The sequence below is a fragment of the Penicillium psychrofluorescens genome (assembly GCF_964197705.1).
Source record: "Penicillium psychrofluorescens genome assembly, chromosome: 3".
NCBI classification, from domain to species: Eukaryota; Fungi; Ascomycota; class Eurotiomycetes; order Eurotiales; family Aspergillaceae; genus Penicillium; species Penicillium psychrofluorescens.
In genome coordinates, this window is record NC_133441.1 from 2,061,126 (window position 1) to 2,088,178 (window position 27,053).

The following is a 27,053-nucleotide window of genomic DNA, read 5'->3' on the forward strand; positions in this document are numbered from 1 at the left end:
CACTCGGCAATACAGAAAGCACCGGGCTCAAATGCCCCCGGGTCTATAAATACATCTGACAAGGGCCCGAAGGCGCCAGAAAAAGCAGTAGACCAACCACCAGCGCACCGGATCGTTCCCAATAGCGACCCCTTCCGAAAGCCAATCACCCCATGCAGTAGCAGCGCCTATACAAGAACAACAAGAGGTATGTGTGAGAGAAACAAGCCTCCCCAATGGCAAGTCAAAAGCAAAATTAGAATCAAAATCAGAATCAAAATCAATCAGTCCACACCGACGCCTTGAGCTTCTCGTCCTCCTCCTTCGCCTTGGCCAGCTCCTCGCGCTCGCGATTCCGCCTCCGTATCTCCTGCTCCTTCACGGCACGGTCATACGACCGCTGCTCCTCCGTGCGCTTCGGTGCCCTGATCCCCAACGCACCGGCAATCAATCGTCCCGCAACGGCAGTCTGTTTCTCCGGCCGCTTCGAGGCGCCACCCGACTGTGGCGCAGCACCATACCCCCCATCCGAGGTCGGCGGCGACGAGGTATAACCTCCTGCGACTCCGGGATAAGATGTCTGGGGCGAGATCGGAGTCGGTGGGGGATCGAGCGGGCCCTCGCCGCTGATCGTCGGCGAGAGCAGAGACGAGTCCCCGTCGGCTGGTGATTGGAGGTCATTGTCGTCGGCAGAGCTCTCCGCCTCGTCTTCCCAGGAGTCGGCAATTGCGCTGCGAGACTTTTTGGGCTTTGGGGTTGATGTTGCAGATCCGGTGACGGAGGATCGCGGGGGGGTCGGTCGTGGAATATCCCGCACGGGTCCCTTGGAGCCGATGGACAGGCTGTGGAGAGTGGACTGCAGCTCGGCTCGGGGGTCAGACATGGCGCGGGAGGGCGGGGATGAGCATAGGTCAAGAAGGGGGATGGGTTTAAAAGAGTGGTGTGAAGGGAATGCAGGACCGGGGTAGAGATCAGGGTCTAGAAGGGAAGACTGGAGAGTAATGGCGTCAGACTCTGGCGATCGTGGAGAAGGCGGGGCCCGGGGGTAGACACCTGAGGCAACACTCTCGGGGGGGACCTGATGAGGGCTTTGATTGCAATCTATATGTAACATGGGACCCTTTCTATGTCTAACGAACTAACTATGTACTCTTGGCCAATGCAATCACCTTCTTCGCCGCGGCTCCAAACCCATCAAATGCATGCAGCGGCAGTCCACTCTCGGCAATCTATACAAACAGGATCAGACGAGTCGAGCAAGGAAAGGCATGCACAAGAAAAAGAAAGAAGACAAACTTACCATCTTCTGACCACTCTCTTCATTCGTGCCACGCAACCGCACCACTACCGGCACTTTCATATCCAGATCCCGGAATGCCAGGATGATGCCCTCGGCGATCATGTCGCAGCGCGTCAACCCGCCGAAAATGTTGACGAAAACCGCCTTCACGCGCGGGTCCGAGCAGATGATCCGGAACGACGACTTGACTGTCTCTGAGGTGGCCTTGCCGCCCGTGTCGAGGAAGTTGGCGCAGTGCCCGCCGTGGATTGTTAGGGCGTCGACTGTGTTCATGGCTAGGCCGGCTCCGTTGACTAGATCCCTCTCTATTAGTCGCTATAGTTACTGGAGCATCAGGCGAAGAAATACTTACCCAGTGTGCCGACGCTGCCTTCGCCTTCCAACCTGCTATAGTTAGTACCGGGGGAATATTGACTAGTAGAGCATCCGTACTTAACGTATACGATCCCGTCCTTCTCAGCCTCAACCTCCTCTGGAACTTCCTCGGCCGTGTTCCGCAGACGATGGATCTCTTCCTGGCGACCGGAGCTGCGGAATGCAGCATCATCAAAGCCAAACCGTGCGCCGTGAACTTCCAAATCACCGGCTGCCGATATGCCCACCCGAGTCTCCAGCACGAAAGCCTCTTTCTCCGTGAAGATCGCCCACAGTGTTTGAACTAATTCTGCCAGCTTGCCGTGTGCCGAGTCGGGGAGAACCAAGTGCGAGGCCACTGCGTCAATGACGGGACTATCGCCAAAGCTGGTTTGGGTGTAACTGAATGGGAATTTGCGGGACTGAGCTGGGTCGAAATCTGCAGTTGGAGATGCAATGACGCATGGAGACAAGGCAGTTCGGTCGACCGTAATCGAAATGGATTTATCAGAAGGTGCTGCCGGTGCATCTTTCACAGGAACGGCTTTCTGTTTGAGGATTTCCAGAGCCTGGAATTGTTTGATGTACAGGCTGCGTTTCTGCTGGGTGGTTGATTTGGGGGACGAGATAGCTCGCCTCAGGGTGTGCAGGCCTCGTCTTTGCGAGCCTGTTCCCGAGATAGACTGCCAGTCATGTCAGCATATTGATGGTGACAGCAAGGAGACCAAAACGTACACTTGTGCCCGGCCGAGCACCGTTACTCAGCAGGGTCTTCATGCCCTCGCCAAACTTCTCCGGGTGATTGACCATGACCGCTCCGGCACGTTCCAGGGCCTGGTATTTCGTCTGTGCGTCCGGTTCTCCAGGCGCAGCCCAAGCACCAGCATGGCCCATGATGCGCCCAGGAGGAGCTTCCAATCCGCCAATGAGAGCCATGATAGGCCTAAACAGGATCAGTATAAACATTTTTGACGCCCAGAATGAAGAGAATACTTACTTTGGGTTGGGAGTCCTCCTCCGATAATCCCGAATCCACTCCGCAGCATCCATCTCTGCAACACCACCGATCTCCCCAACGAGAATAATGCCCTGGGTATCAGGATCATGTTCGAAAATGCGAAGAGCATCGACAAAATTGGTACCGGCCAACACATCGCCGCCCATACTAATACAGAGACTCTGTCCAAGCCCGGCCCGCGTCGTCGATGCCACGGTCTCGTAGCTGAGAGTACCTGATTTGGCGATAATGCCAATGTTCCCGGGCGCAAAGCATGGCAGCGGCTGGAACCCAATTCGGCACTTGCCAATGGCAGAGATGATGCCCGGGCAGTTGGCTCCGACCAGACGCGTCTTAGATTGCGTTTGCAACATGGAATGGATCTGACATGCGTTAGCTAGGAGAGTATGATTGAGAACTCTGTAAATCATACTCGGAGAATATCATGGATTGGAACGTGCTCGGCCACAGCCACAACCAGCGGGATTTCCGCTTCGATGGCTTCCTCAATGGCCTTTGCTGTTTGGTTGCCGGGCACATAGATGGCCGAGGCATCGGGCTTCGCTCTCTGCTGGGCCTAAAAATAATAATCAGTCCAATCTGTCATGATTGCATCCTTTAGCCCCGATACCAAACACATACAGCGCTGACAGACGGAAACACCGGCAGGCCCAAATGCTCGCCCTCCACGCCCGGCTTGACACCGCCGACGATCTTCGTGCCCCATTCCAGCGACTCCTTCACATTAGCCGTAGCCTGTCGCCCTGTAAATCCCTGGAAAAGCACCCTCGTGTGGGCGCCAATCTTGAGATTGGGCAGGGTGTCCGCATAGTTAGCGTGACAAGGAGAAGTTGAGAAGCGTCTCGCCAACCTGGGCAGCGGCCATGCGGGCGCCCGTCTTGGTAGATTGTGGAGCAGGACCATGTTAAGCTTGACTTAACACGTAGTCAGTCAATTGTCCGCTGGTTGTCGTTGAACAAAGGAATAAATACATCAGTCGGTCAAACAGCAAGTTCCCGAGTCGAGTCGGCTACTGTCCGAAGTCGGCTCTCCACAGTTCGGGCGCCAAGCCGGTTATCCTAAAGGCTAAGCGTCCTTTAATAGCCGTGTGCATGATTCTAATCGTAGCTGAGCCCAAGTACAAACTGTGATGTAGTTTTTCATAATGTCCATATTATTTACAAATGTGTCTTGACTGATGGGACGAGGCCTAACCACAGAGTTTCTACCTTGCCTAAATTAGCTTCGTAACGGAGATGGTACCACGGCTTTGGTATCATAATTAGGCGGCGGGTGCTACATAATGGAACTCATGGAAGAATCACTCGCTCGTCATAAAACTTTCTGGCCTTTTAAAAATCACCCTGCTCTCGTATCGGAAATTACATTGCTGCACGACAAGAGTCACTCAAGTATGGCGTCTCAGGACATGTTCAAACGCTCTAGTTTTAATTTATTCAGAGGCCGGAGATTTGAGGCAGTAGATTGGTACTGGTCTCCAGAAGACAACTTCAAACATAGGCGACATGCCCTCGATACACGCCTTCAATATGGCTCGCTCAAGTACGACCGTGAGCTGTTCATTTCTATCATTTGCAATGAGTATGCTCTCCGAGTGTCCGCCCAACGAATAGAAATGCTACAGAAAGAGATCAAAGCATTGGAAAAGTTGACCAACATTGAAGTCGACCAGATTCAGTTCGCTCAGTTAAATACGGGGCTAGAGGAGGTTCAAAAGAAACACAGTCTTCAGAAGCACCAGCTTTATATTTCCGAGTCAATGATCCCCGAGCGTCCATTGAAACAGAACTATGATTCCTTGAGGCGGAATCCTGATTGGTATATGCGACACGAGCTGATCCAGGACTGCAAAGACCGTGGTGGTTGCTGTAGCAGAGGCTGTGGGTGCTGTGCTCAACGTTATTTGACTTCCGAAAAGATGAATGGGATTGGACACTGTACCTGGGATTGTTGGTGCTGCCTTCAGTACCGGGGATTTGACCTTTCGGCAGAGGAGAAGGAGAAGGCCGAGAAGGAGCTCGGCGAAAACCTTCGATCCTGGAACCCGGCTTATCTTTTGAAGATGACAGATGGGTTTTTCACGAAGCCTGGTCGTTGGAATATATCCTGGATCCGGTAGATTTGCGTTCGCTGGTGCAACAAGTGCACAATATTGTCGCCCCTAATTTCTCCTTAAGCGACCTTGAGTACCCTGGCCGCTCGCTCTGCTGTTTACAATAGACTAGCTTTTTCATTTTTGCTAACATGGTAACCGGACTGCTGGCTACTGGGGGTTCGAAAATTAGAACAAGAGATAGTGAGTTCGTATATCGCTGTAGTATCGAGTTCATCTCTGAATATCCCGAGACTATTCCTTTACTTGAGTCTGAGGGCATGATCAATTCGTTCTTCGAAGCTGTGAATGGCCATCGGAGAGGAAGGAAGGAACAACGCGAGGAGCCCATAGGATGGGTAAGTGCAACGGAATAGGCGTTACTTGTCGTAAAATGGGAAACGACGGACGTGTTCTAGTGATTTATTAGGAATGGGCCTCTCTGTATTTACTAATACCTACCATCACCACCATCATCACCAGCATCACCACCATCATCACCACCATCATCACCACCATCATCACCACCATCATCACCACCAGCATCATCATCATCATCATCGTCACCATCACCACCATCACTACCACCGCCGCCGCTGTCGCTATGGCCGCCAGCGATATGCCCGTCGGCTTCTGGGTCTTGATGTCGGTGATTGCCGGCATCCTCTTTCTCGCCCTGGCCTGTCTCCTCCTGAAAGTCTGTCTCCGTCCGTAAGTTCTGTTGTATACCGCTGTGGCTTTGGATGCCTTTTTAAATGGTTTTGAATATCATTGTGCTCCTCAGCCACCCTAATTTTGGATCTTGGCTGAAAATCCCATGATATAGCCTGTACTACGCCGCCGTCGCTGCCGCCACTCCCCAGACGGCGCTTACGCACGACTGGTTGAAGAAGAGGGAGAACGGCAATGGTAAGATAACCCTTGAAAGCATCACCTTTTGCTAATATACGACTGTCCCCGCTAATAACATTATATGATGAAGCCAAAGTCCCCCTCCTAGTCCTCGTTGAGGCTGAGGACCCCGATAAGGCCAAGGAACCCGACAATCTCGCTCCCCATGACGACATTCAGCTAGTGCCGCTCCCTCCGGGATGGAGGGTCCCTAAGCCTCCCCCAGCCTGGATTCGTCCTCCGGCCGCCGCTGCAGAGGGTCGACGGGAGGCCGTCAAAGCATTGGCTGGCCTTGGTGGCGCCATCGCGAAGAAGGCTGTGGGCGACGACTCCTAGTGAGGGGGTGTGCCGGCGCTCCTCTGTTTCTTTTTTGCCCGTTTTTCTTTCTCTCCGAGAACCTCAGTGAGGTGAGAGGAAAGCAAAAACGTATTCAACATTAGGGGTGGGGTAGAAGGGTGGGGGGGTTTTTTTTATATGGGCGTTCCTCTGTTTCTTTTTCGACGTTTTTCTTTCTCTCCGAGTACCTCAGTGAGGCGAGACGAAAGTAAAAACCGGCGCTCCTCTGTTTCTTTTTCGACGTTTTTCTTTTCTCTCCGAGAACCTCAGTGAGGCGAGACAAAAGCAAAAACCGGCGCTCCTCTGTTTCTTTTTCGACGTTTTTCTTTTCTCTCCGAGAACCTCAGTGAGGCGAGACAAAAGCAAAAACCGGCGCTCCTCTGTTTCTTTTTCGACGTTTTTCTTTTCTCTCCGAGAACCTCAGTGAGGCGAGACAAAAGCAAAAACCGGCGCTCCTCTGTTTCTTTTTCGACGTTTTTCTTTCTCTCCGAGGACCTCAGTGAGGCGAGACGAAAGTAAAAACTTGGCAATCATTATAGGAAGGGGCTCGTGTTTTGTTATTGTTTTGTTATTGTTTTTTTTTTTAGTTGTTTGAGGGAGGCGGGGTGACCGTTCCTCTGAGGAGGTGTCCATGCCTTAATGAATATGTATTATTGGTGACTTGGACCGTCCTAAATTCCTATGGGACATATATCTCCCTATTCAACGTAGACTAATTACCTCAGGCTAGGTCTCACGGATAGTGTGGTTTATCTATCACGTTGCCAATGATAGGAAAAGGGAAAGTCACCTACTCACTATCATCACCATCATCAATATCATCACTACCGCCGCCGCCGCCATGGCCGCCGCCGATATGCCGCTTGGTTTCTAGATCTTTATGTTAGTGATTTCTAGCATTATCTTTGCCACCCTAGCCTAACTCCTCTTAAAGCTCTGCCTCCATCTGTAAGTTCTATTATATACCGCTATAGCTTTGGATGTTCTTTGGAATAGTTTCGAACATCATTGTGTCCTTAGCCACCCTTCTCTTAGATCTTAGCTAAAAATCTTATGATATAGCTAGTACTACGCTACTACTATTACCGTATCTCCCTAGTTTACGCTTACCTACGACTAGCTAAGGAGGAAGGAGGAAGGCAAAGGTAGAATAATAACCCTTAAGAGCTTCACCCTTTCCTAATGTCCTAGTAGTCATACTAACAACATTAGATAATATTGTAGCTAGCTACCTTCTAGTTCTCCTTGAGGCTGAAGATCCTAACAAGGCTAAGGAACCTAGCTATCTCTTTTCTAGCAATGACATTTAGCTAGTGCCGTTCCCTCTAGGATGAAGGGTTGTTAGTGCCCCCCGCCTGGATTCGTTCTCCAACTGACGCTATAGAGACCGATAAGAGACCCGAAAGCGTTCGCTAGCCTTAGCGGCGGCATCGCTAAGAAGACGTTCAGAGGCGACGACTCTAAATGGGCGTGCTAGTGTCCTTCTGTTCCTTTTTTTGATCTTTTTTTTTTCGACGAAAGCAAAAACCTATTCAACGTATGGGGGTAGAAAGGGATTTTTGTATAGCACTCTGTTTATTTTTCACAAGTTTTCTAGTGTTCCAATATATAGAACCAGTCATTTAGCAACAATGATATTTCCGTGCTCCTATCATTCCCATTGCACATGAATTAACGGATGAGAATAAATAGCCTGTCCATCCACAACATCCGTCTTGGTATATGTCATGTAAATATCATTGCCCCACGGCGTTGTAAGAGAAGGATGTGCCTGCAGTGTGTAACCACCCAGGGTATAGTTCCCATTGACACCCGAATAAAAATTGACAGGCTCCGTCCACGGCCCCTGCGGTTGAGGGGCAGTGGTGATGTAAAAATCTGCCGAGACAGACTGACTATGCTGGCCGATCCACACAAATGACTGCCATGTATCGGACCAGTAGAAGGTGCCCTGACCACCGGCCGTGACGCTGGGGATATTGATGCTTGGATCATCGCTCGCAGGTTGCTGCGACGTCCAGGAGCCACTAGCCCAATACTCATACATCCATTTCTTCTCAACGTTCAGCGGGTCCACCTTGGCAAGCGCAATGGTCCCGTTGGAGTTTTGGCCATATAGATAGGCTGTTCCGTCTTGGACGACATTACCATAGTCTCCGTAGGGGATCTCATTTTCTCCCCAAAAGGTCTCGTTCACGATTTCCACCTGCGGAAGACCGGTGGGACCATCGCGGTAGGGGACATAATTGACACGATAGAGGGACGTAGCCGGGTCAGAGATTAGGGTAGATAGATCAGGCATGATGTGGCTCTTTTTCACCCACGTGTATGCTAGCACCGATGCATCCGGATTGGTCATAGTAACCATGGGAGGACTGTCTGGCCAAAGAGCGTAGCGTGAAAGATCGCCGCATTGACCCGATTGCGTCTCGTTGCACTCGTCGTAAAGAAGGGGGTAGAATGACTGGTTGTGATTGTCGCCATACATCAGGTACTCAGCGGTGTCTGCGCCAGCGGGCGTGACGAGACGCGGTCCGCCGTGCGAGTTGTACTCCGTCCATGAGGCGGAGCTGGTGATGAGTGGGAATGTCGGCAGACCGTCTGGTCCCCAATTCTGTGTATCTCGACACACCCAGAGGACACGGTCATTGAATTTGGCAGAGCCGCATGAGTCTCGATCCAGCGACGGATCTGTCACAAGTCCGAGTACTTTTGGTGTGCCCTTGACCTTGGGATGGACTGGTTTTGAAGAGGTTGGCGCAGCATGAGCAAGCACAGGGATCAATAGGCCTGCTGCTAGATGTACTAGCTTCATTCTTGCTTTTGATATTATCGCGCACTTGAATTTTAGCAACGAGTATAAAATAGCAACTGTTCCACAGTTCAGTTTCGTTGCTTCCAGGAAATAGTTCTAGTTGTAGGCAGTCACTATTACAAGGGACTTATATTAATTGTAACCACAGCAATACGAGCTTCCGTAGGTTATCTCAAGGAGCTAATGACCAATTTATTTGAGCTATTAAGTTAGTTAACGCATAGACCATCACTAAGCGAGTAAAACTTACGCGGAGTAATTGCGGAGAGATGCCCAAACAGGATTACCTCATCGGAAAGAGCCGACTGGGAATAAAGTCCACCTTAGTCCCGTTCTGCAATACTCCGGAATGTGCACGGACTTGGATAAGGCAGTTCAAACATGATGTAACCCTGCGCGTGGGGTATAAACGGAGCAAGTCTAATTACCGCTGCCATATGTTTGCTAAAAAAATATAGTGGGTTGTAAACAATGTTCATGCAAGCAGTTGGTATTTTAACTTGTCGAGCAGTGAGGGCTATCACTTCAGATGTCGCTCAATTGAACGGCGGGTTGGAACTGCACAACTAACTGCACAATTATCTCGAGACGCGGAAATGCAATGGTAGTCAAAGAGCAAAAGCTATGCTAAACTATAACTTGTTTATGTCCAAGCTAGATTATAGAGCCTAATTAGACCACATGGAAAAAGGCAAATACTCTCACTCTGTCAAAGTGTTGTTCCAGATACTTCGGTAAGTGACGGCCGAAACCCACTTGCCATCTGTCCAGTCCTGCTTCACCGTAAAATGGATATTCCTGGTCTCGCCCGGAGTCAACCAAAATCCATTGTCGGAAAAGTATCCCTGGACGCCCAGCGGGTAATCGAGCCAAACCCATGCCGCGACCCCCTTCGTGGCAGTAACGTCGAATTCATTGGTACCGTGAACGTGCGATACCTTCAGTCCAGGGTCTTGAAGCTTTGCATTCTGGAGCGACTGTGGGTGAAAGAATGATGTGTGCTTGTAAGTCTGTTCTTTTTCGTGACGGTCATTAGGCGCCACACCCTTGCCATTGACTTCAACTCGAAGAATGGTGTTGTTGAGGTCGAGGCCTTTGTAGTCCTGGAACATGTTGGTCTGCATGACACGAGTTGAATTGACGCCACCAACTGTGAAAGGAACGGTCTTGCTAACGGGACTGTTAGACCCCGAAAGTGGTTTTCCAGTCCAATCCATCCATGACAGCTTGACCGTTCCGTGCACAGGGGACCAGAGGTCAGATGTTGCCCAAACCTCCAAGTCACCTGTTGAGGTGTTGTAGTATGGGTATCCGATCACCGGCTCGAAGATGTCCTTTGCACGATAAAACAGGACTTTCCATCTGCCATCGGCCTCGATGCTGGCCCAAGTGGGAGAAGTCCTAGGTGTTGTTAGAGTTTGTAGTATAGATTAATAGGGGGGTATTTACCATAGATCTTCCAGTTGCCAGTACAATGACCCCAAGTTGCGTTGCGGCATCCCAGATCCTCGGCGGTAGAAGGCCAGTTCGGAAGTATAATAGTCTGCCTGGAAGACTTGGGTTGTCCAACACCATGCACTGCAGTCTTATTAGCGTACATCTTCACGATGATATATTTATAAACGAACGTGAAGTTTGCCACACTGTCTTTCATATTCGGAATCGGATACCACTCCTGCACAGCGGTGGTCATCTCCTCAAGTCCCAAAATGGAAAGTTCACGATTTGTAGCATTTGCTGGTCCGCCAAACGGATAATGCCGATTACGATGAATGACCATATCAGAGAAAAAGGAGAGCTGATCTGCTGGCACTGCTTGCTCCCACGAGTATACTGATGGCATCGAATGGAAGCCGAACTCAGTGGCAAAACGGCCTATGGGGTATGAGCTGAGCTCGAACGCTTGGCTTGCGTCGTAGTTATAGTCATCTTCGCATTTAATCAGCAGATGTCTGTTGTCTATAATTCTATGAAACTCACCAGTGTCGGCATAGATATAATTGGGGCCCGATGTGTTCAGATATCGTGGAACCTGAGGCATGACGGAACTGAAGTTCAGTTTCAAAAACCCGTGGTATGTCCTATCGATGGTTAAATAAATTAATCATGTGTGATAAAAAGGCTAAGCACTCACGAGGATGGCATATAGCTGATCGACCTAGAATTTGCGTAAACTTCACCAATGAGGAGCTCCATGAAGATGTGCTGATACTCGAGCAATAAAGTGCCAGGGTCGGTGGCACTAAAAAAGTAGGCAAGCATAATCTGCTCTAGCTCATTTCCTCCTACCCAAACTGCAAGACTTGGGTGATGGTTGACGCGACGCTGCAGAATTGACTTGTTAGTATCAGCTCCCAACCACGGGGATGTGTTGATATCCTACCACTTGATAAGAAGCTTCTGCTTTGTATTGGCTCAGATAACTTGCATTAGCAGGATATTCTGCATCAGAGAACTCTGTCACCGAGTCAGTACCGGGCCAATCATCCTCTGTACAGTAATTCTTACCGAATTCAGACCACAGGAATATTCCCATCTCATCAGCGATCTCATAAATCCAGTCCGGAAGGTACGCTCCCGATGACCAGACCCGCAGCATGTTTTGGTTCTGTGAATGTGAGCCAATTGAAGACAACTTCCCCGAATATGAGAGCTTACCCCAACAGCGACAGCTTCGAACAAGCTAAATAAACTGTTAACGCACTATTTCTCAAACAGTTGCCCTTCGTACATACTTCCTCATTTTTGTTTCATTGACTCTGGGCCAAAATACATCCGGAGGAACCAGGTTGGAGCCCTTGGCATAGAACTCGTGTCCGTTGACTTCGAAATGAAAGTTGGAGCCCGGGGCGATCCCGGCAGCGAGCTGCTCCTTGGTGATTGGAAGAAGATTCATCACAATAGTCCGGAAGCCGACTCTTCTTTCAACTTCTGCAATCATGCTGCGGCCATGAACAATCTTGATAGACGCATCATAAAGTGGTTGGGAGCCCAGATTGATGGGCCACCAAAGCTCCACCAGTCTCGGGTCGATAATCACGCTGCCGGTGATAGTATCTTCGGAATGGTGAACATCATCCAAGTTTTTCTTCAAAATCTCGTGGCCGTTTGCGTCGTTTAAGGTCAGTTCCAAAGAGACGCCCCGAGGCAATGAGCCTAGATAATCGAGACTTGCATTGAACACCCATGGCTGAGACTGGTCTGGAGGAATGTTGTTCATTTGATCCTTGCGATAGATATCAATCAATGCATTGCGCACATAGGCCGGCGATTCAGTATTTAGCTGCACGACGCGCCCTGGTTGCCAAATACCCGCTGGAGCAAGCTTGGGAGCCCAGTCCCAGCCAAAGTCAGATTGTTCTTTTCTCATGAATTCCTTGCAGCAGAACTCTTCCGTGTCTCCACCATCGACGCTATTCACTAAAGCTACAACGCACGATTTAGTAACTCCGATAATAGTTTGAATAGATGACAAGACGTACGATCTCCATGGCGGGCTATCTCCTTTACGATCTTAGACGCAGAACCGAAGTTGAGACTTAGTTCGGGGTCATGTTTGCAAGATTTGACAACGTCTGTCACGTCAAAATACCATTGGCGAAACTGGTTGTCAACGTTTGCAACGAATTGCCCACATAGCTCGATTGAGGCAAAGGTGTCAATGCCATCAAACACAAGCCATGTGGAATGTCCATTTTCTCGGCGTCTGTCACCCGATTAGGATCAACGTTCTATCTTAGTACTCTCCATATATTTCTTACAAGTTTGGGATAGTGGACGAGTATGTCCAGTTGGAGCGCTGCACCCAGAGTAGCGCAGTATCATTTTCTCCGTATAAAGGATCACCGATGGCACCGGCTGCATAGAGGTCTAGATGGGCTTGCGAGGGTACTGAACCAGGCACTGTAACGTTTGGACCTTTCAGGGTCCATTGTTGGGAGCTAAGGTCGATGGTGTGCTGGCATAGCGCCACACCAGCAAACAATACAGAAATGAGACGCTGCATCCTTTGGCCGTTTCTCAAGTCTGGTTTACCAAGAAGTGGTTGAGCTTTCTAACAACGTCGGGGAAATAACAGACTTATTTACTGGTACATTCCTCGTTTCTATCTCGTGTTGCTCGGCGGCTCTGGCCGTCAAGGGGTTGCAGTTGGCCTTGACCGTTATATGACCTCCTCCCAAACTTGGAACATTCCGTCCCGCCTAACCTACCCCGGTCCGGAGTTTTAGATGCCAAGTCCGATCGCTGGAACAGAGCGGGGAAGCCAAGCAGCTAGCACATAGCTTAGCGGGCAGCTCATCCTCTTACGATAGTCTTGCTTTGTGTATATCTGCATCTACATACAGGGGTCTTTCTACAAAATCAGGTATGATTCTGTGCTTGCCTGCACCAGTCCCACTATCTCGCTAGTTAATTGATTTCGGTCTACACGTATTGTAATTAATTGGTGCATTGGGCTTCTAAGACCCTATAAATAATGACCCTACGTCATCCAATTACCGTGGCTGGGTCCACAAGGTGGCCTTAATCCGCCTCCATAAAGTAGACTTCCTACCTGGGAAGTCGGGGCGGTCCCATTCAATCTGGGAAGGCTCCCCGCGTAGATCGGCTTATTGTTGTCCGAGTCTACGGTACCGGAAAGGACCCGTAACGAGTTGAGTGGCCAAGGAGCGGGTACCCGGCTAAGCAACGAGCCAGTGCACGGGCGCAAGGCGCACCAGCAGCCAAAAAAAAGATAGGGCGCCTTTAGCTCCATTCCCCCGCTTCAGCCACGAAATTACAGGTAACAATCACAATGCTCTAATTCCCCGGCATAGATTCTCTAACAACCGCGGTGAAGGCGCGAGCCATAGCAAGTGGGAAATGGGGAACAAACTCGCAATGACAACAGCCCGAAAAGCCCGGGGCTAAATTAATGGATCTAAATAAAGCTGTGTAACCGAAAAAGCTTGTGCTCCAGGGCTGTAATCGATCCAGGGGAGAGATGTAACCCCTCGACAATGTAACGATGGGCTTTCTGTCGATCTACAGGGGAAATATCCATAAATAACAAAAGGATTGCCCCCTACCTCCGTCGCCGATAGATCTTGGTTTTTTTGGTCATTCGGTCCTCAATTGACTTCGCAGTAGTTAGGCTAAGACTGACGATCGACAATGGTTGGTGTTTCCCACGCTCTGCTGGCCCTGGCTGCTCTACGCCAGGTCAGTGCTGCTGCTGCTTCGCCGCGTTCCACATGCAACAAAGTCCAGTATGACTTCCCTGCGGGCACGAACAGGAACAATCCCCGCGCCAACGCTGTCAAGGAGGCGTATGCGCGCGAGTGGCGTCAATACTACAAATACGCCTTCCCCGAGGACGACCTTCTGCCCATCACCCACAATGGCACCAACGACCTGTTCGGCTGGGGCGCGTCCGTGGTCGACGGCATTGACACGGCCATTGTCATGGGCCTGACGGATATCGTCGAGAAGCAGCTGAAGCACATTGCTTCAGTTGACTTCACCAAGTCGGCTTATATCGTCGACTTCTTCGATGTGAACATCCGCTACCTGGGCGGGTAAGTTTCATCTTCTGGGATCTTTACGGGCTGCATATACTAAATCTCTCTGACTGTAGACTGCTGAGCGCTTACGACCTGCTCAAGAGCGGCATGTTCCACAACAAGTACGACCCCAAGCTGGTCGACGGCCTGCTGTCCCAAGCCAAGTCTCTGGCGACGGCCATCAGCCCGGTGTTCGACACCGTCACTGGTCTGCCAGCATCTGAACGCAATTTGACGTCCGGCGAGGTCATCCAGAGCACGACGACCGTCAATGGAAAGACGTACAACAGCACCAATACCGCGCAGGCGGGTACCATGATCCTGGAGTACTACCGTCTTTCGGATCTGACGGGCGACGAGTCGTTCCGCAAGCATGTATGTCCCTCTCTCTAGCGGGCATTCTTTTCTGAGAAAAATGTTAATCCTCAATTCAGGCCCGAAGAGCTGAGGAGTTCCTGATCAACCCTCAGCCGGCACCAACGTATCCCGGTCTCATCGGCACAGAGCTCGACACGGACTCGGGCAACTTCATCACCTTCGACGCGGGCTGGCAGGCCGGTGTTGACAGTTTCATCGAGGTAAGTGCCTAAAGTGCCAACGCGTAATATGTCAGACCTGACCGAGGACTCTACAGTACCTGATCAAAACCTACCAATACCAACCGGAGGACAAGCTCACCCCGCAGATGAAAGATTTCTGGCTGACGGCCGTCGAGTCCACCGTCGATAACATCGCGCTGCACCCGTACGATCACCCGGAGCTCACCTTCCTGTCCCAATCGGACTCGAATGGTAACCTCATGTGGTCGATGGATGACTACGCCTGCTTCGCGGGCGGCAACCTCCTCCTCGGAGGCAAGTACCTGGACCGGCCTGATATCTCGGACCTGGGCGTGAGGGTCACCGACAGCTGCCACGTGTGGTACAACTCGACCGTCACCGGCCTGGGAGGAGGCGGTAAGTTTATGCCTTTGTCGATTCGATGCTCCTCGGGCTAATTACGAGTTTTGTAGCTATCTCCTGGTACAACTCTAGCAACCAGGCCTACGACTCCTCCGCCGATAACAACGCGCAAGATCGTGCCGCCGCCTCCAAGGACGGCTTCTGGTTCACGAACGTCGGGTACGGCTCGTACCCGGAGCCGCTCGAGAGCGTCTTCTACGCCTACCGCACGACGGGCGAGACTCGCTTCCAGGACTACAACTGGGAGACTTTCTTGGCGCTGAACACGACTCGCTCTGCGGCCGTGCCGTACGCAGAGATCACCAACGTGACCGCGCCGTATGGTCTGCCGCTGTCCAACTACGTTTCGAGGTAAGAAATCAAGCGTCATGAATGACTAGCTTAATTAGGGGATAAGGGCTGACCTTTTTTTTTTTCTCTTCTAGCTTCTACTTCGCCGAGGTCCTCAAGTACCTCTACCTGACCTTCGCCGAGCCGGATGTCGTCAGCCTGGACGAGTGGGTGTTCAACACTGAATGCCACCCCATGAGGATCCAGAGCAAGTGTGCCCAAAAGCACGCTGGTCACTAAGTGCCCAGCAGGGTGACATGTACAGAGGGGTGCACAGAGGCTGTGCTGTGTGGAGATGTTGTGTATAGCTCTAGCTTGTCCTAGCTATGGTGTACTCTCGTTCAGCATTTCGCTAGACACTGTTTCACATGTGCAAGTATTGCGTTGCTACAACTTTCTCATCGTAGTCATAAATTTATATATGCAGATCTGAAATGACAGCTTAAAAAGCAAAACGAAAGTAGGAAGTATATGTCAAAAGGCAACGTCTCGCTCTCCTTTCCCCTGCCACCCAAATCAGTAGTCATTCAGATACAGCTTCTTCCCCACAAACCGCCTCTTGGACGGTTTCTGACCGCGCTGTTCGCGCTCGGCATCGAGGCCCTTGAGAGCATGAAGGAGCATGCCGGCATCAAAGAAGCCATCTAATCAATAAAGTCAGCTCCGAATCTATGTCCCGTTGTCCAGGAGAGCAAAGCAAACACTTACATCCTCCCATGCCATCATCATCCTCCATCTCCCCACTATCAGTAGTAGCAGTCGGAGTCTCAGACACACGCCTATCACCGAGTACAACCCGGCCGCGGCGACGCATATCGTGCTGCAAACGCTCAGCCTGGGCCTCGGTCTCCCTCACACGGTTGGTGCGCGCGCTCGCGGCCGTGCGGTTCGTGGCGCGCAACAACTTCCTGATCTCAAAGAGGTACGACTCGAGAGCCTGCATGAGACGCGCAGTTTGGCGGTGCTTTGACGAAGCGCAGAACGAGATCGACTCGTCTTTGATAATATAGCCGATCCCGAACCCGTCGCCGGACGTGGGACCGAATCCGAAATGGCGCAGGCAGGGATTCCCGCAGTTGGAGGTCGAGAGTATCGTGTTGTTGATCTTGTCCCATCCCGCATCTGCGAAAAGGGCTGGTGTTGGTACTGTGCCGGCCCGGAGACCCCGGACGCTGCCGCTGGCGCTGCCACTGCCGCTCCCTGGAGAACGGGATAGATCATCGCCTGATCCCTCGGAGAGCTTGGGTGACTCGGCCCCTTCGTCGGGGCTGGAGTACCCGCCCATCGAGTTGGTCTCTTGGTACAAACCTTCCTCAAAGGACCGCTGCCACAGGCAGTACAGTGCGTACAAGTGGCGATCCTGGCCTTGGGCCTTGGAGCATTCCTTAGTCATGGCAGTGTGTCTTTTCGTGGCGGTGCGGAGTGCTTCCACCTTTTGCTCGGCTGGATTCTCGCCCCAGAACGTCTTGACGAAATCCGCACACTCAGGTGTCACCGTGCGGATGGCCTCCGTGCGGCCATGTAAGAAGACCTTGGTCATGGCCGGCTCGTATGTGTTCTCTACCCGGCCGTACAGACCGTAGTAGGCGGCCTGGAAGGCCATCTGCACAAATGCGTCCGGCGAGAAGCCCATGGAGGTGATGAAGTTCTTCCCGTAGCCTTCAAAATCCAACACCTGGAATTCATGCTGGTACAGCAGATCAGACAGGTGTGACTCGGCGAAACGCAGGGCAATCTTCAGCTCGGGCGTCATGTCCCACTCGAGTTTGCGCGGCGTGGTGCTGACATTTCCAAAACTCCGTGGATCACGCTTGCTCGGGTCAGGGCTGGTCGTCGCCCAGAGACTTGGGGCCTGGCCGTTGATAGTTTTGGCGAACCGGAGAATGGTATCAGTGTAAACATCGCTAGCAAAGCGCAGTACGGTATGTCCGTCCACGCCCGTATGCTCAAAGTTGATTCCAGCGCTGCCGTTCTTGCACACGATGATCTGTAGCTTATCGTACCAGCGGTTGGTGCAAGTGCCGACCTGCACTCCCTTGATCACTTCGCTACTGCCGCAGAGCATATTAGCGCAAAGCTGGGATGTGGTGGTTGGTTCCGTGTCGTCCAGACACAAAGCAAAGAGGGCCGTGTCGACAATGTTCAAGCACTCGGCGTTGTTCGATTCCGGGTCCTTGGTCATGATATCCCGCAGTCCAGACCACACTTTTCGATTTTCCGTACTGAGCACACCCAGAGCACCCTTGGCTGCATCCTGAAGTGAAGTCTGATTGGCATCATCGATAATTACTTGCAGATTGAGCGCGATGTCCTTTTCGCTCATAATGTGATCGCTATTGTCATCTAAGACGTCGAACCAGTAGAATTGGCCCCGGCAGAGAACCACAACATGCTTGGCGAAAGGGTCCTGGCTGATAACGCAGCCATTATCAGTGGGGACCCGTGCTGTGCCAAAGAGCCGCGAATATTGGTACATGCATAGAGGCGTTCCACGGACGGTGTCCGGGGGCAATTCTTCTCGTCGAACGGCCCGGACAAATGACAGGGCCGAAATCACCAAGGAAGCAGCTCTGTTCACTTGATGGCTCCGGGCGGGAGTAGGGTCGTCTTCCAACAGGAAGAAAGGGTTGAGATTCAAGACCACGGCTGTTCCACTGTCAGCCTCTCTCTCTTTTCTTTCAGCTATAAAACAAAACAGGGACTTACGGTTATCAAAATTCAAAAAAGAATCATACCCTAGCCCGATATTAGCAATTTTTTTTCCAGATTGGCGCTCATCCCAACTCACAAAACTGCTCAATGTAACTCGTCTTCGAGGAGGCATAGGTCTTCAGCTTCTCTTGCAAACCGGGTCCATCCGTCTTCAGAAATTCCCGGATAGCAGCCTTACTCTCCTCATGTTCACGAGGCGTCTGCAGAGCCTCCAGAGCCTGCAGATGCTTGCGGCAGGTATCCTCCAGGTCCGGGATAGGCAGTTTTGGCAGTGAGTCCTGATTAGCAAAAGTCATGCCCTGCTTCTTGGGCGTGTACTCCTCCGCCACTTCGGACGAGGGAATGTCAGTAGACAGATTGGGTCTCACAACCGTGTGGCTGTGCGCTCCCGGCCCCGGTTGTGAGGTTTGGGCATCCATGGCCTTCCCGAGGGGGCTTGGGGTCGTGAAGAAACGCACTGCCATGGAGGAATAGGACATGCTGTTAGTTTTCTTTCTTTTCTGTTCTTTTTCCTGGTTCAAGTGTAACGACTGGCGAGGAAGGTTGGGAGAGACAGGAGACGCAGGGCAGTGCGGTAGAAGTAGTGGCAGTCTTGTAAGCAGTATGGTGGCATTGAGGCTACCTCACAGGTGGGATGATTTGATGTTCAAAGACAAGGGGAAAGAATCATGTTGACATGGTAAGAGAGATGGGATAGGGAGAAGTTGCATGTATATAAGCAAAATGACCAGAAGAAGGTGCAATGAAACCTCCCAGCGAGGCAACGTGGGAATGGAACCGCGAAATGAGACTTCAGGACGAAGGGAAAAAGAGACTCCGGAGCAAAGGACTTACAGCGGGACCAGCCGAGATAAGAATGGCCTAGTAGTAGAACTGTTGTGCGGCGATCTGGTGTCCGAAGCGATTGGTAGCGCCGGAGAAACGGATGAGCTTGGCGCGGCTGGAAGGTTGCTTGTCAGCGGGTGCGATTTCGGGAACTCAGCAGGGCATCTTCGGCTACTGCAGCCGATGAGATCTCCTTCTGCAGATGGCGAGCGACTATCTAAAATGACGCAGAGACAGAAAGGACTTACGCGAGCCTAAGTGGTTAAACCCTGCACGAACCCGTGTCCGGCGTGGGTAGGGTGGGATGGAGGGGCAGGGTTAGCTGGGCCGGGAGGGTTCGCGCAAGAAGTTGCTCAGGTTGGTCGCAGCAGCAGCAGAAATTTCCAAGCGAGCGTAACCAACAAAATTAGTGAGAAGGAAGAAATCGGATAGTAATTCCAGTAGACGTGGTCGAAAAAGAGAAAGTTCGTCTTTTGACTGTTCTGTTGTTCGCAATGACGTTTTCGGGCGAAGGGAGGGGCACGTGATGTGGGGAGAGCTACAGCCGCTGTATGTATATTAAGTTATCGAAGTGGTGTAGAGAACAACTTCATGTCATACGTAGTACATATCGCTCGGAAATATAAAAGACGCCGCAGATTGTATCCACAGAAAGATCGTCAACATCGGCTGCCGGTGAGACAAGAAGGCAAAAGTATTCACAATTGAAACAAATCGCATCCGCATGCCCCGACGCGGTTGGAGAACCACGGGTAGCATACATACACGGAGGGCTGCGAGGCCGGGCGCGCGTGAGATGCAAAGAAATCCAATGCCCATCCGACTCCCTGCCGAAACAACCGCGAGGGAGTACAGGCCGGGGATTTGAGAAGAAGACATGAAAGACAGAAGTAAAACAAGGTCAAAAAAGAAGAGAAAACGAATGGTGGCTCGTCACTTGAAACAAGCTGAGAGGTCTCCGAGACCGAAGTGAGCATTTGCCCCCCAAGCCCAGAGGGGTCATGGCCACGGACACATCGCCTCGTCTTCTTCCAAGACGAACGGCCGGGGGGGAAGAAACCCTCGTCTACTTAGGCGACGTAGGTCTTGTCGCCGACGGGCCTGAGGACGTTCGTGTTGTATTCACCCGCGTAGTTGCCAGGCGGGGAGTAGTTGCAGACGGTGAAGGGAAGGGCATCGCCGGAGTCGACGTTGCCCAGGTTTTGGCACATAACGGTAGAGCATCCGACCTGCTTGGTGCCCTTCCACACGATCTGGCTGAAGTGGCCCCAGCTGTCGAAGTTGGCCATGGAGGGGTTGGCTTCGCCGTAGAGCTCGGAAAAGTATTCCATCTCGTCGTTGTACATCAGGTTGGTGATCATCTGGCCGACCTGATCCGCCGTGACACCGTATCCAATGTTCTGACCATAAGCAAAACCGCCAATGGAACTAAAGACAAGAAAGTTAGTAGTGTCTCTTTTTTTTTAGATAAAAAGATCCTTACGTGTCGTGCTGGTACACGCAGCGAGCGGCCAGAGTGTGAGCGGTTTGCTCGAGTCTATCGTCCCAAGAAACGGAGGGAGCAGAGTGGTTGCTGCGGTGGATGTTGTGGTTGTACAGCACATCAGATTGGTACGAGTTAGTTGTCGGAGCAGGAGTATCCGTCGTCGTAGTGGTGGTGGTCGACATGGTCGTCGGAACGGCGGTTTCGGTGATAGTAGTAGGCTCTGGGGGAGGCGCCTCCACGGTGGTAGTAGTGGGCGCGGGGGCAGGCGCCTGCTCGGTGGTGGTCGGCGCCGGGGCAGGCTTGTGCTTGTGGTGGTGCTTGTGGTGCGGCTTCTCATCCTTGGTGGTCTCCGAGTCACCTCCACCGAGCAGATTACCCAGCAGGCCACCGGAGCCGGAGTCGGGCTCGGCGTTGTTCGCCTTGGGGGTGTCGGTCGTCACCTCGGGAACAGCGGTGGTCTTCTTGGTCAGGGTCGACTCCTGGTCGGCCGGGACCGGAGGCTCAGTCTGAGCCGGAGGCAGAGCCGCGGTGACAGTCTCGGTGACGATCACGGTCGTCCAATCGGTCACGTAAACCCGCTTGTCGAGCTCGGCCGCACAAGCGCCCGCAGCCAGGGCGGCAGTCAGGAGAATAGCGGAGCGCATGGTTGGAATCGCAGATCAACTGGAATCGGGATTGTGGCAGCGGTGCTAACTTCCCCAGGAAGTGCAAGTCGAAGCAAAGTGTGGATTCGACGGAGTGGTTGTGGTGATCAACAAAGCAGATCGACTGCTGTTGGAACGAGTGTTTGTTGTGTATGTACTTTTGAAGGGGGTGGGACGCTTTTGTATGGACAAAGGAATGACAGGCCCGAAAACACCTTCTTTCTTTCAAACGAGGGAAGAAAGGAAAGCGCCGTGGGCGGGAAATGAAGGTCAAGCGTATGGGGGAGAGAGAGAGAAGAAGAGGAAGATGAGTTGTTGGAGGTAGAAAGGGGAAAAGGCCCAGTGGGGCCGTGCGACGGCCAGGCTGTTTTGGGCAGGGTTGACGGGGAGTGATTGATTGCGAGTGGAGCGGACTGACACGAGTGGTTTCAAGATGATTAGCTATTGATTTGGGATGCTATTGAAGGTACTAGAGAAAAGAATATGCCTTATTATCTATACTGTGTTCCTCCAACCTCGCCAACACAACATGCCGCTGCCCGCCACGGCCTGGAGTGGTACGATACATTCTACATTCCAACGCGTCTGGCACGACTACCACCCACTGGACCCCCCGGAAGAGGCTGGTACATATTGAAGACTCTTTGGCTGTGGACTATGCTCAAATATGGACTGGCCCCGGTCCGAGTCTGCACCTGCCAAAGGAACACGATGACGATGCGCCTGGGCCGCCCCCTGGGTGGAGCTTTAATCCACTAGTGTGCTGGCCCGCTCCGGGGGCGCCTTGCTCTGCCGCGCGTTCTGGGATATGAGAGAGACAGAGAGAGAGTTTGTATTGTTTCGGAGTTGAATGGTCAGGAGCAGATCGAGATCTCGGAGTGGGTTCGATGATAAACAAATAAACACGATACCCGAAGGCATTCTATCCGAGGAGAAAATCCCTTCCCACGCCTCATGTCGTTCCCCTGGTTTCAGGAGTGGTCCTAGCGTTCCAATCAATTGGCCCCCCCTGAGGAATCAAGGAAATTTCCCACTGCAACGGCGTGGGCGCTAAGAAACTTGGCTTCGTGCTAGGCCCATTATTTGGCACCGTGGCTTGCCCGGATGATCTGGGATGGTTAATCCGATCATGGCTGTTTCAGCCTTCGGGCACTGGGCATTAATTTCTGCTAATTAAGGGCGTGCTAATGAAACAAGTATGACCTGCCACATTGAGCTCACTTGGCTCTCTCTTCCACTGTGAGTGTGCACTTGAGGGCTCCGGGAAGAAAATCCAGACTCGGGAATAGAGTTCGACCGGCCCAGGGACTATCCATGGCCGCCGATCATGATTCTGGCCAGTTCAACGCGCGTAATTTACAGATGTGCTGGGGCAGCGTACAATACACCAATCAGCACATCGAGGTACACGGTGATCTAGTTCGGGTAAACCACGGATCCCCCCTTCCTCTTGCAGTATAGTCATTTTTGTGTTCCTCATTATTATATCGCAACCAAGTTGGAGTTAACTACACAGTAATAGACAATCAGAACACAGCAGAAATCGTCATCTAAAGATCAACACTTTTGCACTTCCCACCCTCACACACCAGCATGTAGTTCTTAGGCGGCTCGGCCGCCTTGAGCTCCTTGAACAGCGGGTTGCGCGATTTCAACCAGAAGCTCTGGTTCCCCACAAAGTCCTTCAGGTGCGACGGCCGCACATCCACGAGCGAAGTCGTCGTCCGGGATGGCGACAACGAGTGCCCGGCTTCGGCACGCACACGCTGAATGATCAGATCGCGTGCCGACGTGGGCTTGTCGGCGCGACTGAGCAGACCTTCCCCGCGCCCGGGCAACGAGGAGACATCTGCGGTGCAGTACACACCTGTTACGGTGCGAGTGCCGATCTGGAGTCCCACGATGACATCCAGCATGCCCACAAACAAGAACGGGTGCTGCATGATCTCCACGGAGAATGAATTGCAAGTCTCTCGTGCTAGGGTACGGTAGCCGTCATCCTCGACGAGCGCTGCCAGACGCAGCAAATTGCGCGCGATAACCCCATTGACGGACGGCGTGGCTGACTCGGTGCCGGTCTTCAGACGGAGTAGCGGACCAGGCATGCCGGGGGTCAACGTCGACGAGGTGGTGTAGTACCCAGCAGTCTTAGACCCCGTCTGGGCAAGGAAGTGCTCGTTCAGATACTCTGCAAGACCAGGATTGTCAGCAAATGCTCATAGCTGCGAATAGTCAAGTCCTTACTTTGCAGTCGTTCAGCGAACTGGAGGTAGCTGTCATCAAAGGTGGCTTCGTACATGTCCAGCAGTCCGCTAGCGAGGTACGCATAATCATCCGCGAAAGCAGGGGTGTCGCCACGGCTACCATCCCGATAGATACGCCACAGTTGTCCAGTGGTCTTCTCGAACAGGTTGTCTTTAATGAAGCTGATCGCTTTCGCGGCGGCTTCTCTGCACTGCACCGCCTTGGAGCTCTCGATCTCTTCGAACAGTACACTGCACTTAGCCAGCGCACCGATTGTCAGGCCATTCCAGGCCACGATGATCTTGTCGTCCAGGTCTGGCCGCATTCGCGTCTTTTCGCGATAGTCGCGCAGTTTCTGCTTTCCGGTCTTGATGACCTTCACCACCTCATCTTCACTGAGTCCAAATTCTTTGGCAAGCCTGCTAGGTGTAGCACGAATGGACAACACATTCTGGTTCATGAATTCGTCATGGGGGTCGTACTCTGGTGCCACATTCCCATCTGCCAAGACACCCCAGTGCCGAGCGCAAACCCCGGCGTCTCGCTGGCCCAGGACTTGGATGAGCTCCTTCCGGGTCCAGACGTAGAACGCACCCTCTCGCTTTTCCGTATCGTTGGGGCTAGGGAAACTGTCTGCATCTTCCGACGAGTGGAATCCTCCCGTGGGCGACTGCATGGGAGCAGTCGTCAAGTAGGTAGCCAAGTCATAGACGGCACCCAATAGTTCCGGGTCATGGGTTAACCGGAAGGCATCAACGTAGACATCCAGCAACTGTGCTTGGTCATACAACATCTTCTCAAAATGAGGTACGCTCCAGTCGGGGGTCACACTATAGCGAGCAAACCCATGGCCGATATGATCCCGAATTCCGCCTCGAGCCATGTTGATTAAGGTTGTGACCGCCATTGCAGTGGCCTTTTCGCACTCGTCCTGTCCCACAATATCGGTCACCTGGCTGGGGTAGGCACCGAGCCGCAGAAGAAAGCTCAGGTTGGCCGGTGTAGGGAACTTTGGTGCCCTGCCAAATCCACCGTTGATGGAGTCGTATCGAGACACGAAATGTTGATAACCCTCTTCCAACAGCTCAATGTCCAGGTCCTCATCGCCATCCCGGTCAGCATGTTGCGAGTGTGTTCCTTCCTCGGCAAACTCCCGCAACTGCTTCGTGATGTCTTTGGCACTCTCCAGACAGCGCTCCTGTTGTGTTTGCCAAACATCGCGCAGCTTCTCCAAGATCTCGACGAACCCAATGGTATCCGGTCCCGTGTGGGTCGACGAATTAGGACCGGGCCAGTAGGTGCCGCCAAAGACCGGCTCCAGATCTGGAGTGAGGAAGACGTTCAGAGGCCAGCCGCCGGATCCGGTGGTGGCCTGGACATAGTTCATGTAGACATCGTCGATATCTGGTCGCTCTTCCCGATCGACCTTGATCGGGACGAACGACTCATTGAGAATTGCAGCCACCTCAGGCGACATGAAAGACTCCTTCTCCATGACATGGCACCCTATATCGCATTAGACACTAAGATAGAGGTCGGAGAGGGCCGTGGGGGGACGCACAATGACATGCTGAATAGCCGATGCTCAGAAATACCAACTGGTTGTTCTTCTTTGCCAGGGAGATGGATTCTGCATCCCAGAGCTGCCACGCTACCGGATTATTCATGTGCGCCCGGACCTGACGTCGGGTTAATGTCGCTCGATAAGTATCTATGGTAGGGGAGGGCCATCTCACATAGGGCGATCTAGACTGCTGAAGACGGTTAATGAGTTTCGGGCCCCGGTGAGCCAGACTGTCGTGCGACTGCACATGCACGTCCGCCGACGCTGCCATCTTGACAGGCGGGGGGATGTTGCTAGTATGTAGACGAGGACTGGCGACGCTGAAGAGACACGGGAAATGCCGGGATAAATGGTATGATAAGAATTGGCTAGCCCACGCGGAACTAATTAATTAAAGGAACCACTGAGAAGCCGGACAGGGCGCGATGGATCATTCAAGAGGCAAGTTCAGGCCGATCGGCCCTGTGCGTCATTGACACGCCAGGATCACGTGTTGGTGGGGGAATCGGGATCGATCTGGGGATGCTACCATGACTAATTGTAGACTATACCTGTACAATATCTATTTACTCGTCCATCAGCTCGGCTAGCTCTCGCTCCTCCTCTTCGGTCAGCATCGTCCCGTCATTGGTCTCCTCTGTTGTTTCGCTCGGGCCGTTCTTGACCAGCTCCACGGCCCGTTGCAGCTCATCCGCCCGAAGTGACCACCGACGGATGGTCGCATCGATTCCGACACTGACGACCGTCGACCCCACCAGAACCAGCCCGGTGACTTCCTCAAAGTGCCCGGAGAACGTATGGTGAAGCTCTCCCGTCTAGAATGGTCAGCATACACCCTTGAAGAGGGAAAAAGTAGAACATACAGATCGGTTCCACACGCGAACCTCTTCGTCCCGGCATGCGGTCACCACCCAGCCGCCTTGTTCGTAGACAACAACGTCGCGCACAAAGTCTGGGTGTTCCAGGGTCATGTTGGCTTTCCACCCGTTCTCCCGGACCAGGCATTTGGCGGTTTTATCCGCCGACGCTGTCCAGAGGTCTCCGTCGTTATCAAAGAAGAGCTTGTAGATGCTGGTATCGTGGGGCAGCAATGGTTCCGTAGAATGGTCGCCGCCAAAGATGCTGAATTGCCGGATCTCTCGATCACTGCCAGCGCTGAACACCGTCGCTTTTGAGTCCTCGGCTTCCGGGTCGAGGATCAAGTCCTGAATGCCACGGGCGTGACCCTTGAAGGTTTCCAGCCGTTCGCCATTTGCAATGTTAAACACGAGGACTTGCGCATCTGCTGCCCCCGTGATGAGAAGGTCTTCTCCGCGCAGTCGGGCGGCGGTAACAGATTTGACGAAATCCGTATGCCCTTCGTATTTGCGCCCAGGTTTCCCAGAGGCGATGTCCCAGCTCCAAACGGACTTGTCCCAGCACCCGGCAAATAATTGCTTGTGGTCCGGGCTCAGACAGACACTGGTGAGGGGGGCCACGGGGCCTGCAAATAGAGCAGTCGGCTCTCCTGTCTGTAGAGACGATGAGATAGTGGGCTATTTCTCGCTCACGAAATTGCGCTCACCTCGATATTGACTCTTCTTACCGCGCCGCTGCTCAGCGCCACATATACGGAGCTCTGGTTCACCGGATCGGCACATACGGCCAGGATCTTGCTCTTGAGTTTGATGGGGTTTCCATTGCTGTTCTGGGACTTGGCCTGTTTTCGCTCCTGCTCATCCAAGGAAGCACTGTCATAGTCAGTCTGGGTCCCTAGAAGCTAGAAATAGCACTCTCACGAAGTCTGGAAGAAGTGATCGCGGTGGGTTGAGGTCGTCATGTCGTTAGTCACCATCGCACACGCACCGCCAGTCGCAACAAAAAGGGAACTGCTCTCGAAGCTCCTGCAGTCCGCCGTAGTCCGAATCCACCAAAAGCCACGCAGATTTTCACTTCTTTCTTTCTTCCCCCTTCTCTTC

At 52.4% G+C, this 27,053-nt stretch overlaps 11 protein-coding genes across 11 annotated transcripts; 3 read left to right on the plus strand and 8 right to left on the minus strand.

Moving 5' to 3' along the window:
- Positions 1-259: 259 nt before the first annotated feature.
- PFLUO_LOCUS4907 (uncharacterized protein) lies at positions 260-862 on the minus strand (the record flags this gene model as incomplete). The annotated part of the gene is made up of 1 exon (XM_073782303.1): positions 260-862. One exon carries the CDS (start codon positions 860-862, stop codon positions 260-262), a length of 603 nt encoding a protein of 200 aa, XP_073638972.1.
- A 259-nt stretch (positions 863-1,121) lies between these two features.
- PFLUO_LOCUS4908 (uncharacterized protein) lies at positions 1,122-3,554 on the minus strand (the record flags this gene model as incomplete). Its single annotated transcript, XM_073782304.1, has 8 exons — positions 1,122-1,208; positions 1,280-1,572; positions 1,632-1,663; positions 1,712-2,316; positions 2,369-2,576; positions 2,631-3,013; positions 3,064-3,207; positions 3,273-3,554. The coding sequence occupies 8 exons, from the start codon at positions 3,552-3,554 to the stop codon at positions 1,122-1,124; spliced, it is 2,034 nt and encodes a 677-aa protein (XP_073638973.1).
- A 490-nt stretch (positions 3,555-4,044) lies between these two features.
- On the plus strand, positions 4,045-4,770 carry PFLUO_LOCUS4909 (uncharacterized protein; the record flags this gene model as incomplete). Its single annotated transcript, XM_073782305.1, has 1 exon — positions 4,045-4,770. One exon carries the CDS (start codon positions 4,045-4,047, stop codon positions 4,768-4,770), a length of 726 nt encoding a protein of 241 aa, XP_073638974.1.
- Positions 4,771-5,347: 577 nt separating this feature from the next.
- On the plus strand, positions 5,348-5,970 carry PFLUO_LOCUS4910 (uncharacterized protein; the record flags this gene model as incomplete). The annotated part of the gene is made up of 3 exons (XM_073782306.1): positions 5,348-5,454; positions 5,570-5,652; positions 5,744-5,970. 3 exons carry the CDS (start codon positions 5,348-5,350, stop codon positions 5,968-5,970), a joined length of 417 nt encoding a protein of 138 aa, XP_073638975.1.
- A 1,651-nt stretch (positions 5,971-7,621) lies between these two features.
- Positions 7,622-8,785, minus strand: PFLUO_LOCUS4911 (uncharacterized protein; the record flags this gene model as incomplete). Its single annotated transcript, XM_073782307.1, has 1 exon — positions 7,622-8,785. The coding sequence occupies one exon, from the start codon at positions 8,783-8,785 to the stop codon at positions 7,622-7,624; it is 1,164 nt and encodes a 387-aa protein (XP_073638976.1).
- Positions 8,786-9,486: 701 nt separating this feature from the next.
- PFLUO_LOCUS4912 (uncharacterized protein) lies at positions 9,487-12,791 on the minus strand (the record flags this gene model as incomplete). The annotated part of the gene is made up of 11 exons (XM_073782308.1): positions 9,487-10,186; positions 10,235-10,363; positions 10,414-10,714; positions 10,766-10,866; positions 10,920-11,110; positions 11,169-11,242; positions 11,294-11,393; positions 11,444-11,468; positions 11,521-12,211; positions 12,268-12,491; positions 12,547-12,791. The coding sequence occupies 11 exons, from the start codon at positions 12,789-12,791 to the stop codon at positions 9,487-9,489; spliced, it is 2,781 nt and encodes a 926-aa protein (XP_073638977.1).
- Positions 12,792-13,939: 1,148 nt separating this feature from the next.
- PFLUO_LOCUS4913 (uncharacterized protein) lies at positions 13,940-15,860 on the plus strand (the record flags this gene model as incomplete). Its single annotated transcript, XM_073782309.1, has 6 exons — positions 13,940-14,343; positions 14,403-14,703; positions 14,763-14,906; positions 14,963-15,284; positions 15,341-15,641; positions 15,716-15,860. The coding sequence occupies 6 exons, from the start codon at positions 13,940-13,942 to the stop codon at positions 15,858-15,860; spliced, it is 1,617 nt and encodes a 538-aa protein (XP_073638978.1).
- Positions 15,861-16,136: 276 nt separating this feature from the next.
- Positions 16,137-18,811, minus strand: PFLUO_LOCUS4914 (carnitine O-acetyltransferase yat1; the record flags this gene model as incomplete). Its single annotated transcript, XM_073782311.1, has 4 exons — positions 16,137-16,264; positions 16,329-18,266; positions 18,327-18,356; positions 18,409-18,811. The coding sequence occupies 4 exons, from the start codon at positions 18,809-18,811 to the stop codon at positions 16,137-16,139; spliced, it is 2,499 nt and encodes an 832-aa protein (XP_073638979.1).
- A 1,416-nt stretch (positions 18,812-20,227) lies between these two features.
- Positions 20,228-21,287, minus strand: PFLUO_LOCUS4915 (uncharacterized protein; the record flags this gene model as incomplete). Its single annotated transcript, XM_073782312.1, has 2 exons — positions 20,228-20,585; positions 20,641-21,287. The coding sequence occupies 2 exons, from the start codon at positions 21,285-21,287 to the stop codon at positions 20,228-20,230; spliced, it is 1,005 nt and encodes a 334-aa protein (XP_073638980.1).
- Positions 21,288-22,837: 1,550 nt separating this feature from the next.
- Positions 22,838-25,366, minus strand: PFLUO_LOCUS4916 (uncharacterized protein; the record flags this gene model as incomplete). Its single annotated transcript, XM_073782313.1, has 4 exons — positions 22,838-23,475; positions 23,532-25,037; positions 25,093-25,210; positions 25,268-25,366. 4 exons carry the CDS (start codon positions 25,364-25,366, stop codon positions 22,838-22,840), a joined length of 2,361 nt encoding a protein of 786 aa, XP_073638981.1.
- Positions 25,367-25,661: 295 nt separating this feature from the next.
- PFLUO_LOCUS4917 (uncharacterized protein) lies at positions 25,662-26,914 on the minus strand (the record flags this gene model as incomplete). Its single annotated transcript, XM_073782314.1, has 4 exons — positions 25,662-25,910; positions 25,959-26,606; positions 26,660-26,825; positions 26,874-26,914. 4 exons carry the CDS (start codon positions 26,912-26,914, stop codon positions 25,662-25,664), a joined length of 1,104 nt encoding a protein of 367 aa, XP_073638982.1.
- Positions 26,915-27,053: the final 139 nt, after the last annotated feature.